This window comes from Zingiber officinale, chromosome 9A (genome assembly GCF_018446385.1).
Source record: "Zingiber officinale cultivar Zhangliang chromosome 9A, Zo_v1.1, whole genome shotgun sequence".
In the NCBI taxonomy this organism is placed as follows: Eukaryota; Viridiplantae; Streptophyta; class Magnoliopsida; order Zingiberales; family Zingiberaceae; genus Zingiber; species Zingiber officinale.
Window position 1 is genome coordinate 39,511,839 of NC_056002.1, and position 14,203 is coordinate 39,526,041.

Genomic DNA, 14,203 nt, shown 5'->3' on the forward strand with positions numbered 1-14,203 from the left:
ACTCGCTCGGATATACACAACGATAGAAGCAAACAGTAAAAGGCCAAAAATTCATTAACCAAAATAGGTCGAACGGCAAGTACATGCAGGGCATAAGGCCGAACGGCCAATACATCCACGACTTCACTCTAGATAACTAAAAATCTCATCTGGAATCGTGGTAAGCAGCTCGGCATGGTCACGGACGGGGATGATGAAATCCTCAGGAAGTCGGTCCTTTGTCTTCAGATAGTCAGCCGTGGCAGTAATGACTAACTCGAACACATGGACGAGCCGAGCACAAACTTTCTCAACAAATTTCTCCGAGCGGATGAAGATCTGTTGCATGACAGTAAATCGACTAGGCTCGACCTCCTGATATTCTTTGAGGGCAGCTCGGGAAGCCTCTAGTGCGTCTCGAGAGGTCTTCAGGTCGGCTTGGAGAGCAATCACCTCCGCCGAGCGACCAACCTTCTCGATGGTAAGTAGATCAGTCAACTCCTTGACCTTCAGCTCGAGCGCTCGAGCCTTGACATTCTTCGCCTCTAGGTCGGTGACGGCCCTATTCTTCCTGGAGGTAGCCAAGTCGATCTTTTTGTCATAAGTCTTCACTTGGGCCTCGAGCCGGTCTACCATAGTTTTGCAGGCCTGAAGATTTGTGCTGCTCGGCCTCCAACAGTTTCTTGGTCTTGTCTAGATCCGCCTTCAGCTCAGCGTAAGAGGGGCCCTGAGGGGGAGCCCCACCAAAAACTTTGAGTTTCTTAAACTCCTCCTCCAAAGACGTCAGGCGGTCGCATACCGCTATGCTCTCCACCCAGTACTACAACCAGGTTAGAAGGGAAAAAGTTAGTACCGGACGGAGAGGAAAAAATGAAGGTTACGATAAGAGTTACTCCGGTGGCTTGTTGCAGATGGTTGTTGCCGAGCAGCCCCGGGGGCATCAGGGCAATACACGCCCGAGCGTCCTCCCAGACCTTTGCCAGCGGTCCCCGTATGGTTATTTGGTGCTCGGGGCTCATCGACCGATCGACCGCCTGCAGATATTCCTCCGTCGGTAGGTGGAGTATGGCCTTGATCGTCCTGCGCTCGCCCGGTGCAAACTGAGCAGACGTTGAAGGGGCATAGGACTGGCTGATCGGCTGGGAGCGAATAAGAGATTGCCTGTTTGTCCGTTGGGCAGGAGGAAGTGAGTTGAGGGGCTGAGCCGCGAATGGGTCGGAGGGTCAATCGCCTTGTGATGGGGTCCGGTCGAAAGATAGTGCTTCCACAAACGCTGGAGCCAATAGAGGGGGATCGTCCATATGCTCAGACACATGTACGGCTGAGGTGGCCGAGCGGGTGGGTGTGCCCGTTCGGCGGCGTTTGCGTCCAATCAATGGAAGTTCGTCACCGGAAGACTCTGCTTCCTCGGGCCGAGTGGCTGGTTGAGTACCCGAAGGAGCGATCTCTCCTGCTGCCTCAGTAGTGGCAGTCCGAGCGGCAGACGCATCGCCCGCCGTCTGCACCTCTTCGCTCTCACCTTCATGGGAGCCGACTGGGGCGATGCCGAGTCTCTCCGCCTCCTGCGCGGCAGCCGCCTCTATCTCAGCAGTCTTGCGCTTCAGCATGCCGAGCGCCACCGACTTCATCATGATCGCAGCTACAAGAAAGAGAAAAGAAATCATTTAGATCCAAAGAAAAGGAGAGAAATATATTTCTCACCAGGGCCGTTCGGAAGCCGCGTTCAGATCGGACTTAAGCCGAACAGGTACAGCATCCCCTCGGGCAGCAGCTTATGGATGTCTAATTTCAGGTCGGCCAGCAGGTTAGCCATGTGGAGAAAAGCGGGCTCGGTCCTATACCTTTTCAGGTTAGGGGGAGGCGGCAGCGAAGTTTGCCATTGGGTTCGGAAAGGGGGCGGCTCGGGAAAACTCAAAAAGGAAAAATAGTCCTTCCAGTGCTTGTTGGAGGTAGGCATTTTATCAAAGAAAATAGGCCGATTCAAGATTGAAACAAGAGGGTGCCCAGCTCGGACTGCTTGGGATAGTAAAAATAATGAAAAATCTGAGGCTTAAGGGGGATGTTGTGCACTCGGAAGAGCACAACTACGCCGCACATCAGCCTGAAGGAGTTGGGCACGAGCTGGCCGAGCGGAATGCGAAAGTAGTTACACACTTCTATGATAAATGGGTGGATGGGAAACCTAAGGTCAGCTACGAATTGGTCGCGGAAGAAGATAACAGTGCCGGCTAGCGAGTCATGAGGCCGGTCAGATGGCTTGGCCAGGGTGAGCTTGTGGTCAACAGGGATGTCATATGCGTTGATCAGATTAAAGGCATCTCCCGAGTTGAACCAACTCTCCATGGCATGATACCAAAGGCCGGGAGAGGGGGCGGAAGCACTGGCCATGGTCGGAAAATGAAAACACAGAAAGTTTGTCGAAAAGATTGACGGAGAGAGCAACGATAGAGGCGACGCCAAGGAGAGCAAAGAAGAAAACACGAAAACACGCGAAGGGGATCAAAGAGCTTACAAAAGGAAATCTAGAGGAGGATAGAGGATCGCCGGAACAATGGGGGCTGAGGAAGACGACGAAGAACGCAGAGGCAGTAACGATGGAATAGAAGTCGACGCTGATGCTTTATAAACATGGGGCTCGGTCAACCTCAGCCGTCCAATCCAGGTCACAGAGATCGAAGTTGACATCCGACCGTTAAATACAAACCGCCGCCTGTCCCATCGGAGCTGACACCCTCGCTGTATGATGGCTGCGGTGGCGCCATGTGGCGACAGGTTAGAGGGCGACATTTAATGAACGCCATTACGCGGGCTTGGGTGCATGCTCGACCTTAATGGCAGGGATTTGCACGAATTCCGAGGAGATCCTGAAGACGTCAGCGTTAATCACCCTCGGGTCGATAAGGCACTCAGCTGCAAGCAAAATTTTTCAAGGCCTAGTGGGTAGGGCGCCGAGCGGCTGCCTGGAACCCTCACAGCGCCCGAACGGAAAAACACTTACCTCAGTAGGCGAGCGGGGGCTACACCACCAAACTAGTAGTCCAGTCAGTCGGACTTTCAGCCTCCTTCGACTAGACTTGAGGGGAAGACACGTGATCCGGTGGTGAAAGAGGGGGTCCGACCGTACAGTGGTCAACGACATGTGGAAGTCAAAGTCAAGAGGGGCAGGCCAATGTTCTGGCCGACCGGGGAGGTCACCTCGCCGATCGGCCATGATAGCGCCCAGGCCGGCGCAAAGACAGCTCGATCGCAGGTCGGGTTTCCGATGCTCAGGGGTTCTCGTATAAAAGAGTCGATGCGCCGAGTGACACGTCCGCTCGGCCGAGCTACCGAACGACTAAGGCTGCATGCCCGTCCGAGTACGCGACCGAGCGGCTCTCCCGCTCAGCCTAGCAACGGACAAGAGACGAAAGAGGAGAAAATGGACAGCTGGCGATATCCTTCTCGAGACATGCGCCGCCGACAGGCAACATGATCGGCAGTCAGACCGGACAGAAGATCGTACAGTGGAAGTTTCCACTGTCGTGTCAGAGATATGCTCGGACGATTGCGGTATGGCGTCAGACATACTTTTTCGACACGCCCATTTTGAGGTATGCTTGGGGAAGCGTACACGCCTCGACGCGCGTGCTTTCACCTCCCCGGGATCCTATATAAGGACCCCTAGACTTCGACGGAGGTATGTGATATTCTTCACTGTAGCTACAGTCTCGTTATTCTGCTTCCGCTTCTTCTCCCCGTTGCCTGACTTGAGCGTCAGAGGGCCGTCGCCGGGAACCCCTTCCCGGCTCGGCTTTGCTGCAGGTTCGTCGAAGGTCCACGTCATCTTGGAGGTCATCCGAAGACAAGATAAAGCGTCACGTCCCCAGCGTCCGTCGACTCGACTCTCGGACAGGATCAATATATATGTGAATAATTTTTATCAAAATTCATAACAATTATTATGTACTATAAAAATTTGTGACAGAAATTAAAATGTCTTTAGTTGTGCAATAAATAAGAAAAGAGAACCAAAATTTTAATTTTAAATAAGACAAATATTTTAGAGGTCTGACTTTTGAATATAAATAAACTATATTTTTAATTTATTCACGAAAGAGAGCCATCTACTTTCAAAATTAGTCGAAGTTGGATAGAAAAAAAAAAAAGAAAAGCTTTAGGTGTGCATTCTCTAATAATAATAATAATAATAATAATCATAATAATTAAAAAAAAAATCCTAGATTGCATGTTAGATCATTGTTAAAATCATTTGCAAATAACTTCCATGCATCCATCTGGAGAAGGTAACAACTAATAATGCAATAAAAAAGAGCTCCATTATTGCAATAATGAAAGGGCACGTGAAGTTGAAAAACTCAATTATTAATTTGACAAAAGCAAGAAACTACTAAGGAATTCAACTTTGTTAGCTAGAAACTCAAACATTTCAGAAAAAAACAATATTCAAACAAGAATATTAGATATTTCTGATAAAGTCCAATCTTGTCACTGTAATGTATTAGTGTCAACAAGTCATTGTCAAATTATTTTTCTTCCTTCAATCATGGCCATAGACTGAAGTTCTATTGGATGTTTTCTCAAAGATTCATCCTTCCAAGATCCGTGAATTCCATCAATAATTTGCTGTCTCAGAATTGAGTTTTATCTGAATCGAACATCTAACTGCACACTGCAAATCTTAAAGAAGAAGAACAACTTGTTCAAAGTTTACATCAAATGTAAATTTCAGATGCTGAGGCTGCATACACAGCAGAATCAACTTTACTTACAAACTTGTTAATTTCCCTCCATATCATAAGCTAATGGAGGGGAGGAGGTGCATGTCAGTGTATCAGAAAATGTGCCTAGAAGTAGTTGCTCCAAGGTTCCATCCTCTCTCCTTTTCTTTCTGCTGTTTGTGATGGATTACTCTATCACCATCACCAACCTTTACTGCAGCCATTCTCCTTGACTTCCTCCCGCTGCGGCCCACCGATAGTCGTAGCTTATCGATTCCAGAAAGAGTAGCCCCTGTTCTCATGGACTGAGGCAACTGAGGCCTGATGATCACCTTCTTCTGTAGGCTTCTTCTTAGAATGCTGTTTATCTTCTTATTGCTTCTTCCCTGGTTAATAATTTCACCTTCAGTAGGATCATCAGTGGCATAGATAGCCCGGGCTTGCAATGGCAATGATGGTGAGAAATTCATGACATTGGTAAGCATCTGTGGAGTTGGAGGTGTTGGCTTTGTCACAGGAAAGGGAATGAGAGAGTTCCGACGTGATACTGGAGTGATAGGTAAGCCACGAACTGTTGGACAGAGGGATACTCTACTGGCCTTCCTAGGAAATGGCTCTTCAGGTATCTCTGGCTTGTTCTCCTTGTCCTTAAACTGACGAAAATGCTTGAAAATGTTGCTGTCATTTGGAGTAGATAGCAAAGGCCTGTTGCTGTTGTTTTCAGTGAACGGCCTCAATACACTATCAAATTCTTTATCTATCACTTGTTCTGAGGCATGACAGTTTGTTCTGAGGCATGAACTGCTCGCATCCTGTTCCTTGTGTTTTTGTTGTTGTAGTTGTTGTTGTTGTAGTTGTTGATTTTCAGCAATTCTGTTGTCTACATGCTGCCTCGCCAACTTTCTTTCGATCAATAACTGTGATTCCAACTCTTTAATCTGCACAAGGAAGTCGGTGAGCACAACACATTCTCTGTCAACAACTTATATATGTTCAAAGTAAGAGAAAGAACTTTTCTCTTTGATGCAACCAAAGAATCATATCATACTTGCAAGAACTGAAAAGACAAATCTATTGTGTAATAATACTTTTTGGTTTGGGAAATGCTACCTATACTTCTGTTAGCAATTTAGATTGAAGATTGATTGTCAACTAAACTTTGAAAGAATTTTAAGAATGTATTTAGAGAACCAAAATTATAATACCAAGTTCATAGATACATACCTTATCTTGCAGACTTGTATTGATCAACTCTTTTGCCTTGTTCTTGACTTCTAGAGATTGGATTGTCTCTTCCATTTTCTTCATTTGAGATTCTTTCTGCTTCATATCCTCCTTGACCTTCCCAAACTAGCAACAGCAACAGGGATCATGAGACTCAAATAGAAATGATAATAAACAAGAGGGCTCCTTAGAGACATGGTTCCCTTTACCATATGTTTGTATCTGGACATTTCACTCATGTCAATTTGTCTCTTTGCAAGGCCAAGTTCAATGCCTCTCACTCTGCTTGCAAAGTTAAGAGAACAAAGTGTCTCGCCTAAGTCTTCCTCATTAGGACTAATCTGGACAAACATCAAAGTCTTCGAGTCTCCACCTGATATACTCTCCTTACATCAGTAATGCCACAAAAAAAAAATTACACTCCTAATTATTAGAATAGTAAAAGCTTTTAAAATGTCAAAACATCTTAGTCTAAAATATCTTTTTCAAGCATTCCGTAATTGCTATAACGTGTTAAAATAAATTAGTTCAACTTGATAAAAATACTATGCATTGACTACTTTTATATATAAAAAAATTTAAACATGTTCAAAATTATTTTAAAACTATTGTAGCAATCGTTCATTAAATGAGTAGTTGTAAGATTTGGTGATTATTATAATAATTTTACTATAATTTTGACCTTTTTAAAGCAATATTATCAAGTTTAAACAATATTTATCAAGTTAGTGATAGTTTTTATATAAAAGTGATCTATGTATGTATGATATTTTTTTGACCAAGTTGAATTAAAAGGAAAATTAATTTATTTTAATACGTGAATAAGATATTTTTGGTATGATAAATATAATGGGTCACTTTTTGACTTTTCAACCATTCGGATAATTAAGAGTGCTCTTTTTTACCCCTAAAAAATAATAAATAAATAAATAAATAAATAAAACACAGAATTGAAGAATACCTAAGGAGTCTTGCAGCAAGTGTGTCAACTTTGAATTCCTACATAGGCGAGCATTCAAAAGATCAGATTATAAAGCTAGAAAGAGTTTAAAAAACGCTAACGTTGGAAGAGAAAAATTCTTCAACAACCTAAAAGGAATGTGTTGGCTTTTAGTTGCAAGTGCTGAAATGACATTTCCTAATGCAGAAAGGGATTTGTTGATATTTTGTGCTTCTTTCAGCCGCTCTCCTTGAGCATCTGTTTTTGCCACCCTCTCGCTACCAGCAAGATCAATTAGCCACAACTTGCTTCTTGTGCATTCTCCATTCACTAGGTTCTCTCCTTTAATCATCACACAGTGAATGCTGAAAAAAAAATGACATTTAGAAAAATTTCTTACATTTATGATTCAAGATGATAAAAAGGTCAATTTATCTGGAAAAAGGCAAAAATTATAACCAGTGAGATCGGCTGCTATGCTCATTTGCGTTAGTTGAGCCAACTGCCCTTGCCTTGCTGCCAGTTTGGAGGACTTCCCAGGCCTCATTCATGTTGGTAACAGGAGCCTCAACCAGTCCAGGAACATGAACTCCTTCGGCTACTTGCTTTACTTCTAGCCTAAATGAAAACAGAAATTTTCGAGATTGTTACACATTTACTATCCTCTTGCAATCCAAGGATAATTTATGTTTTCTGCTCACTTCTTTGACGCCACACCAGGCTCAGATCCTGAAAGTAGCAAATCATGTATCTGCTCATTGTAGACCTCTAACACACTGACAGTGACTTCATAATGATGAAGTCCTTGTCTTTCTCTGATTATTCGAAATATTTCTTCAAGAGTCCTGTAATTGACTCCACGAGCTTCTTCAGTTCCTTCCATTGTGAATGTTTTGCCTGTCCCTGTCTGCCCAAAAGCAAATATGCAGACATTATATCCGTCCAACACTGATGTTGCAAAGGGTGCAGTCTTCTTAAAAACAGCTTCTGCGAGCATGAATACAGAAAGAAATATTTAGTGCATAAAAATTTTGGTGAATGGGCAGATAAAGGTTTGGCGACTACCTTGATCTTCCTCTGGGCTGAAGACTGAATCAAATTTGAAGAGTTTAGTGGAAGATACATGGCCTTTGACAATAAGCCCACCATCTTTTGCAGAACCAAAATCAATAACCGAGCCATCCCCTCTGGCTTTTTCCTCCATGTTAAGAGGACGACATCGGCAGAAGACTCTGATGTTTCCTGAGAAACAACTAGATCTAAGAAATGCATTTTCCTCCTTCAATCACCTATAATAGCGATACAAACTACACACATACTCACCTTTCAGTTCTATGATTTTGTTGTATAGTTCTTTCCTTTCATTTGCCTCTTCATTAAACCTGAGCTTGAGGTCTTCATGCTCTTTTTCAAATTTGATATGACGATCCACTAATCCAAGGAAACAAATACACCAAGTAATTTATTTGTTTATAGTATAAAAAAAAGAGTTTCAAATAATATTACAGAACCAAACAAATATGTTGGATAAATTAAACTTACATGTGGATTGGACTGTGGTTGTCATGTGACTAATATCTACAAGGCACCTCCTAAATTCTAATGCGTTCCCTGTTAGCTTGACATGCTCTTGCTTCAATGACTGTTATGTCGACATAGGCTTAAATCCCTTAAATACATGTACCCATGTAACCAGATAAAACTATAGAGTGAAATCAAAAGACTAATAAAAGAATGCATTACATGAAACTTTTGACTCAAGTTAGCCAGGGACAGAAACCACCTACTCTTCTCCTTCACTTGACCCTCTATTGCAAAAGCTGCAACAGGAAGATGCAAATGATATTCATGGGAATCACATTAGAGAAGTTCATAATTTCAAATAACTAGAATACCTAGGGAGCCAACATGCATTGACTTCTGCATTAACTCCATCTGAAGCTGTTGCAGTGACAACCATGCCTGATGGCATTCTCTATTCTTAAGTTCATTCTCCTTTTTCAGACTCTCCAAAGTTTGTTTGCACTCACTATGCTCATTAAGCATAAATCGGAACTCTTTCTTGAGTTTCCTACATTGATCACAATCCACCTGTAAAATGAGCACTTGGGTTCAGCTTGGATAGCAATAAAAAACTTTTTTTTTCAAGCACCAAGGTTTCTCTTACCTTTACCAACTTTGATACTTCTGCCTGCTCACCTTGTATTCTCTGAAAAGTCTTTCCTGAAATTTGTAATTGTCACCTTTAAGAAATAATTGGATTGAAGGAACAAACTCTACCTGAAGAGCTAATCTTAATTCTACCTGAAGCAGAATCTCGCCTAACTGAGATCCCAGACACAATAGGCTGCCCCATTATTCCTTCAAATCTGATCAATAATCCCTCATCACAAAGCACAGAAGCTCTCAAATCTGACAAAATCAGAGGTTGGTTTGAACCAACCTGACCATATATATCTAACCCAGCAAGTACCTGAGAAAAGACAATTGGGTTATGCATCGACACAATTGGGTTATCGAAAAAACTATAACAGAGAATGTTAAACGCACCTTTTCATTCTGTATAAAGACATCGAAAATCCTCATGCCTACAGGGCCATCAGCAAATACAATCTCAGCAAAATGGAGGTCGACAAGATAATCTCCCGCCTCAAGTTCAGTAAATTGATACGAGAAATTCCCTAATCGGGCAGATTGGTATATTCCACAGCTTCCATCACCAACCTGAGCATCAGTTTTAATAGTGTCTCCTCCTGAATAAAACTTGTCCACTTCAAAATCAATATCGCCACAAACTACAGACTCATCCAGACATCCGGCGTTTATACTCATCAACGTCTCTTGGACATCTGGAATAACTCCAAGCTCGATTGAGGCTTCAAAGTCACTTACTTTATCACAATTGATGCCTTCTTCTATAGATTTCTCTTCCATTCTTGACTCCATTTTCAGAACACCAAAGCCCTTTTCAAGGAATAGCCCGACCGGCGCAACCTTTTTTCTCTCTCTGCTTCTTCTGATGTATTCCGGCGTTTCCTGGATTTCCTCTCTTGAATTTTCTGGAGAAATCGGGCTAGCAGTGTAATCTGGAGAACTCAGTTTGAATTCAAAACCCTGGTCGCCTGCAAAGGTTGCATGAAACCAAAATCACAAAGCTTAAAATGGAAAATATTGTTTCCCAGTCCGATCCAAAAGATCAATAAAACCCGACAATGGACTGATAAAAAAAAAAGCCAACTCACAACGAATCATTCAACTCTAGTGAAAGAGGACAAGGCGGAAGTAGATAACTTACTCGTATCATCAGCCATCGTCTAGGCTACGCCAAATCCTTCTATTTCCTAATAAAACACCATAAAATCCTATAAAACAAGTGAGAAAAACCTTTCTTTTTTTTTAGCAAAGGCGAGGTATTATTGATCTCAAAGCGAAATGAAGAAAAAGAAGATTACGTTCCCACCGCAAGAACACTTCTTCGCCGAAGAGAGGATCCACGAGGAAGCCTTGCTTCAATGCCACCAAAGTCTTTTGAATTAAAGAAGCGAAAGGATCGAAAGATTTTGAAGAGGAGAAGAGGGAACTGGCTCGAGACCACAACGATAAAAGAAGCAGCTTTTTGGCTTCGCGAAAATGATCGAATTTAAAAAAAAAATGAGTGAGAGAGAGAGAGAGGTGAAAGAATGACCGTTAGCTTTTTAAACGAACAAACGACACACAGACATTTGATCCCCTCTTTTCTACCTTTCTTTTTATTGGAAGAATTTATGGGACCCACTGAAGGGCCTTTAAAAGACGTATGCAGTGAACAAGACTGTCGAGACGTATTTTACCGTTGAAAATTTCACACCGAGACGAAAATTATTCTTGATTTTAGACTACACAATTTTATAACCGCAGTAATCGTCTTTTAGTCAGAGGATATCACGTGGCACATCGGACTGCGTTTCCAATAAGAAACGGGTACAGTTGAAGGTACAGTGTTTGTTGGTGTGGAACAATATTTCCTGATTTTGAAATTTGAAAACATACTTTAAGAGGAGGACGATGTTTGTAATTAAGCGGTGCAATTAAAGCAGGATTAGGATATTAATGAGGTCACGTGTTTTTAGCTCTTTAATTAATCCTAATGCAGGTGTCAATCAGGCCAGGGGTTGACCCGGCCTGTTCTCGGTCATGTTGTGTCAGGCCCGGCTTGATCCACGAATTGAATCAGGTAAACTATATAATTCTTTATCAATTGAGTATTCTATCTCTCTCTATATTTATGAAATCGATATTAAAGATATCGTTAATATAATAAATTTATATTTTTATCAATTGAGCATTTGTCTCATACGTGAAGAATGATTGTAGTATTCGGAGGATAAGTAGGATGGTATAGTCATGAGGAAGTCGTTAACATGGCGATAACTATGACGGTATCATGTTGTTTTCTACCAATCGAGCATTATCTTAAAAAATTTATCAACCTTAATTTAACCTAAGTTGAACATAATTAGTAATTAGTAGGTGTCTAAACAAAGTTCACGGGGCTAATAATCAGTGATTAATTAAGGTATTGGGCTTGATATGGACTCCAACTAGATGCTTGTAATATATATATATATGCACCTACCCACACTAAGTCGATCGATCTGTTGATCGGTCAAACCGGGTTCATCTCAAATCTAGCTAGTCAAATTGCAATCGTTTACATTGACGTGAAAGACTAGTAAACAAGAAGCTTCTAAATCCCCATTCTTTTATTTCTGATGTAAACAGGTGTAGCTCGCGTTCAGATATTCCTCGTCATTGAAAAATAGAAACAAACAAAGACTGCAAAGCTGCCTTTTTTTAGAAACCACATAAAAAAAAATCAACGAATATTTGTTACTTTCTCAGTCTGCTTACCGATGACGAGAACGAATATTTCTGCTTACCGATGAAGAGGAGTGGTTATTCTGTCTTGAAATCGTGTATTTTCATGTCCCTTTATTGATATGTAATATTTTTGAGATATGATTTAATCTGTCTAATCGACCAGCAACACAGAAGAGACACATAATTTTGAGATAAAATATATAAAGTAAAAGAAAAAGAAAAAAAAAATCAAGATGAGTAGGTTGTAATGCATGTACCCATGCAACCTCCTATAAGTACACGAGTGGTCATTCAAGTGGTTATGACATGGATTCTTGTAGCATGAGTCGAGAGGTCGAGGGTCTGCGGCAGTATATGCGATAACATCAATATCTGTCCGTGCTAAACACCTGAGACCACCATGTCATAGCTGGGCCCATATTCACCGTGATTTACTCCCTCTCATACTTGTGGGGCCGGGTTGAGGGGGCCGCTGGGTTGGCGGTTCCAACCTTTTGCAGCACGAGTGGTCATTCAAGTGGGTCGAAACTCGGCGTGATCGAGCATAATCTCTCCTATATCTTAGTCATTTGTACTAATGGTTAGTAGTCATCCGTGATTTACCTCCTCCGTGTTTGCCTAGGGAAGGGTTGACGGGGGCGCTGGAGGCGAGCGAATCACCTTTTGCCATACGAGTGGTCATTCAAGTGCCCCCAGGGGCTGGATCAGTTGGTAAGTTGATGGTATGTTTGCAGCATGGAGCGACGGTTCGAGTGTCGCCAGTTGCAATGTGGGATAATATCCCCGTCTGCTGGCTTAAAGCCTCGAACAACCATCAACTTGCCAACCCAGCATTCGCCCTGATTTACCTTCCTCCTACAATACCATGGGGCAGGCGTAGGGGGCCGTCATTCAAGTGCCCCCAGGGGCTGGATCAGTTGGTAAGTTGGTGGTATGTTTGCAGCATGGAGCGACGGTTCGAGTGTCGCCAGTTGCAATGTGGGATAATATCCCCGTCTGCTGGCTTAAAGCCTCGAACAACCATCAACTTGCCAACCCAGCATTCACCCTGATTTACCTTCCTCCTACAATACCATGGGGTAGGCGTAGGGGGCCACTGGGCGGCGGAACCCGCCTTTGCAGCACGAGTGGTCATTCAAGTGGTGCTCTCGGGGCGGTACGATGATTAAAACATGGGGTGTTGTCACATGAGGTCTTGGGGTCGAAACTCGGCGTGACCGAGCATAACCTCCCCCATGTCTTGGCCATTTGCACTAATGGCTAGTAGCCACCCGTGATTTACCTCCTCCGTGTTGACCTAGGGACGGGTTGGCGGGGGCGCTGGAGGCGAGCGAATCGCCTTTTGCCACACGAGTGGTCATTCAAGTGTCTCCTCGGGGTGGTGCGATGGTTAAGACATGGGGTGTTGTCACATGAGATCTTGGGGTCGAAACTCGGCGTGACCGAGCATAACCTCCCCCATGTCTTAGCCATTTGCACTAATGGCTAGTAGTCACCCGTGATTTACCTCCTCCGTGTTGACCTAGGGACGGGTTGGCGGGGGCGCTGGGGGCGAGCGAATCGCCTTTTTTGCTACACGAGTGGTCATTCAAGTTACCTCCTCCGTGTTGACCTAGGGACAGGTTGGCGGGGGCGCTGGGGGCAAGTGAATCGTCTTTTGCCACACGAGTGGTCATTCGAGTGGTCCTCTCAGGGCGGTGCGATGGTTAAGATATGGGGTGTTGTCACATGAGGTCTTGGGGTCGAAACTCGGCGTGACCGAGCATAACCTCCCCCATGTCTTGGCCATTTGCACTAATGGCTAGTAGCCACCCGTGATTTACCTCCTCCGTGTTGACCTAGGGACGGGTTGGCGGGGGCGCTGGAGGTGAGCGAATCGCCTTTTGCCACACGAGTGGTCATTCAAGTGTCTCCTCGGGGTGGTGCGATGGTTAAGACATGGGGTGTTGCCACATGAGATCTTGGGGTCGAAACTCGGCGTGACCGAGCATAACCTCCCCCATGTCTTAGCCATTTGCACTAATGGCTAGTAGTCACCCGTGATTTACCTCCTCCGTGTTGACCTAGGGACAAGTTGGCGGGGGCACTGGGGGCGAGCGAATCGCCTTTTTTGCTACACGAGTGGTCATTCAAGTTACCTCCTCCGTGTTGACCTAGGGACAGGTTGGCGGGGGCGCTGGGGGCAAGTGAATCGTCTTTTGCCACACGAGTGGTCATTCGAGTGGTCCCCTCAGGGCGGTGCGATGGTTAAGATATGGGGTGTTGCCACATGAGGTCTTGGGGTCGAAACTCAGCGTGACCGAGCATAATTTCCCCCATGTCTTGGCCATTTGCACTAATGGCTAGTAGTTACCAGTGATTTACCTCCTCCGTGTTGGCTTAGGGACGGGTTGGCGGGGGCGCTGGGGGCGAGCGAATCGCCTTTTGCCACACGAGTGGTCATCCGAGTTGTCCCCTCGGGGCGGTACGATGGTTAAGACAT

The 14,203-nt window shown here is 44.1% G+C and overlaps 1 protein-coding gene across 6 annotated transcripts; it reads right to left on the reverse strand.

Moving 5' to 3' along the window:
* Positions 1-4,618: 4,618 nt before the first annotated feature.
* LOC122021051 (kinesin-like protein KIN-14R) lies at positions 4,619-10,487 on the reverse strand. Of its 6 annotated transcripts, none has more exons than XR_006122434.1 (18): positions 10,322-10,487; positions 10,157-10,202; positions 9,412-9,983; positions 9,166-9,334; positions 9,029-9,084; positions 8,757-8,952; positions 8,605-8,681; positions 8,404-8,503; positions 8,185-8,292; positions 7,927-8,103; positions 7,563-7,848; positions 7,321-7,479; positions 7,011-7,226; positions 6,883-6,920; positions 6,131-6,294; positions 5,922-6,047; positions 4,749-5,635; positions 4,619-4,648 (listed from the first exon to the last, which is right to left on the reverse strand). XR_006122434.1 is itself a non-coding variant. In XM_042579127.1 (17 exons), exons 2-17 carry the CDS (start codon positions 10,170-10,172, stop codon positions 4,811-4,813), a joined length of 3,285 nt encoding a protein of 1,094 aa, XP_042435061.1. In that variant the 5' UTR covers positions 10,173-10,202; positions 10,322-10,487; the 3' UTR covers positions 4,619-4,810. The 6 variants fall into 6 exon arrangements, 4 of the variants coding, with proteins under 4 accessions (XP_042435061.1, XP_042435063.1, XP_042435062.1 ...); XR_006122433.1 differs by having other exon boundaries at positions 4,619-4,656; XM_042579127.1 differs by having other exon boundaries at positions 4,619-5,635.
* Between the last annotated feature and the right edge of the window lie 3,716 nt (positions 10,488-14,203).

Coding starts and splice junctions, on each gene's coding strand:
- LOC122021051 (XM_042579127.1), bottom strand. Junction 9,335..9,411: donor TCTTTATACAGAATGAAAAG/GTGCGTTTAACA, acceptor GTCTTTTCTCAG/GTACTTGCTGGGTTAGATAT. Junction 8,682..8,756: donor AATGCATGTTGGCTCCCTAG/GTATTCTAGTTA, acceptor TTCCTGTTGCAG/CTTTTGCAATAGAGGGTCAA.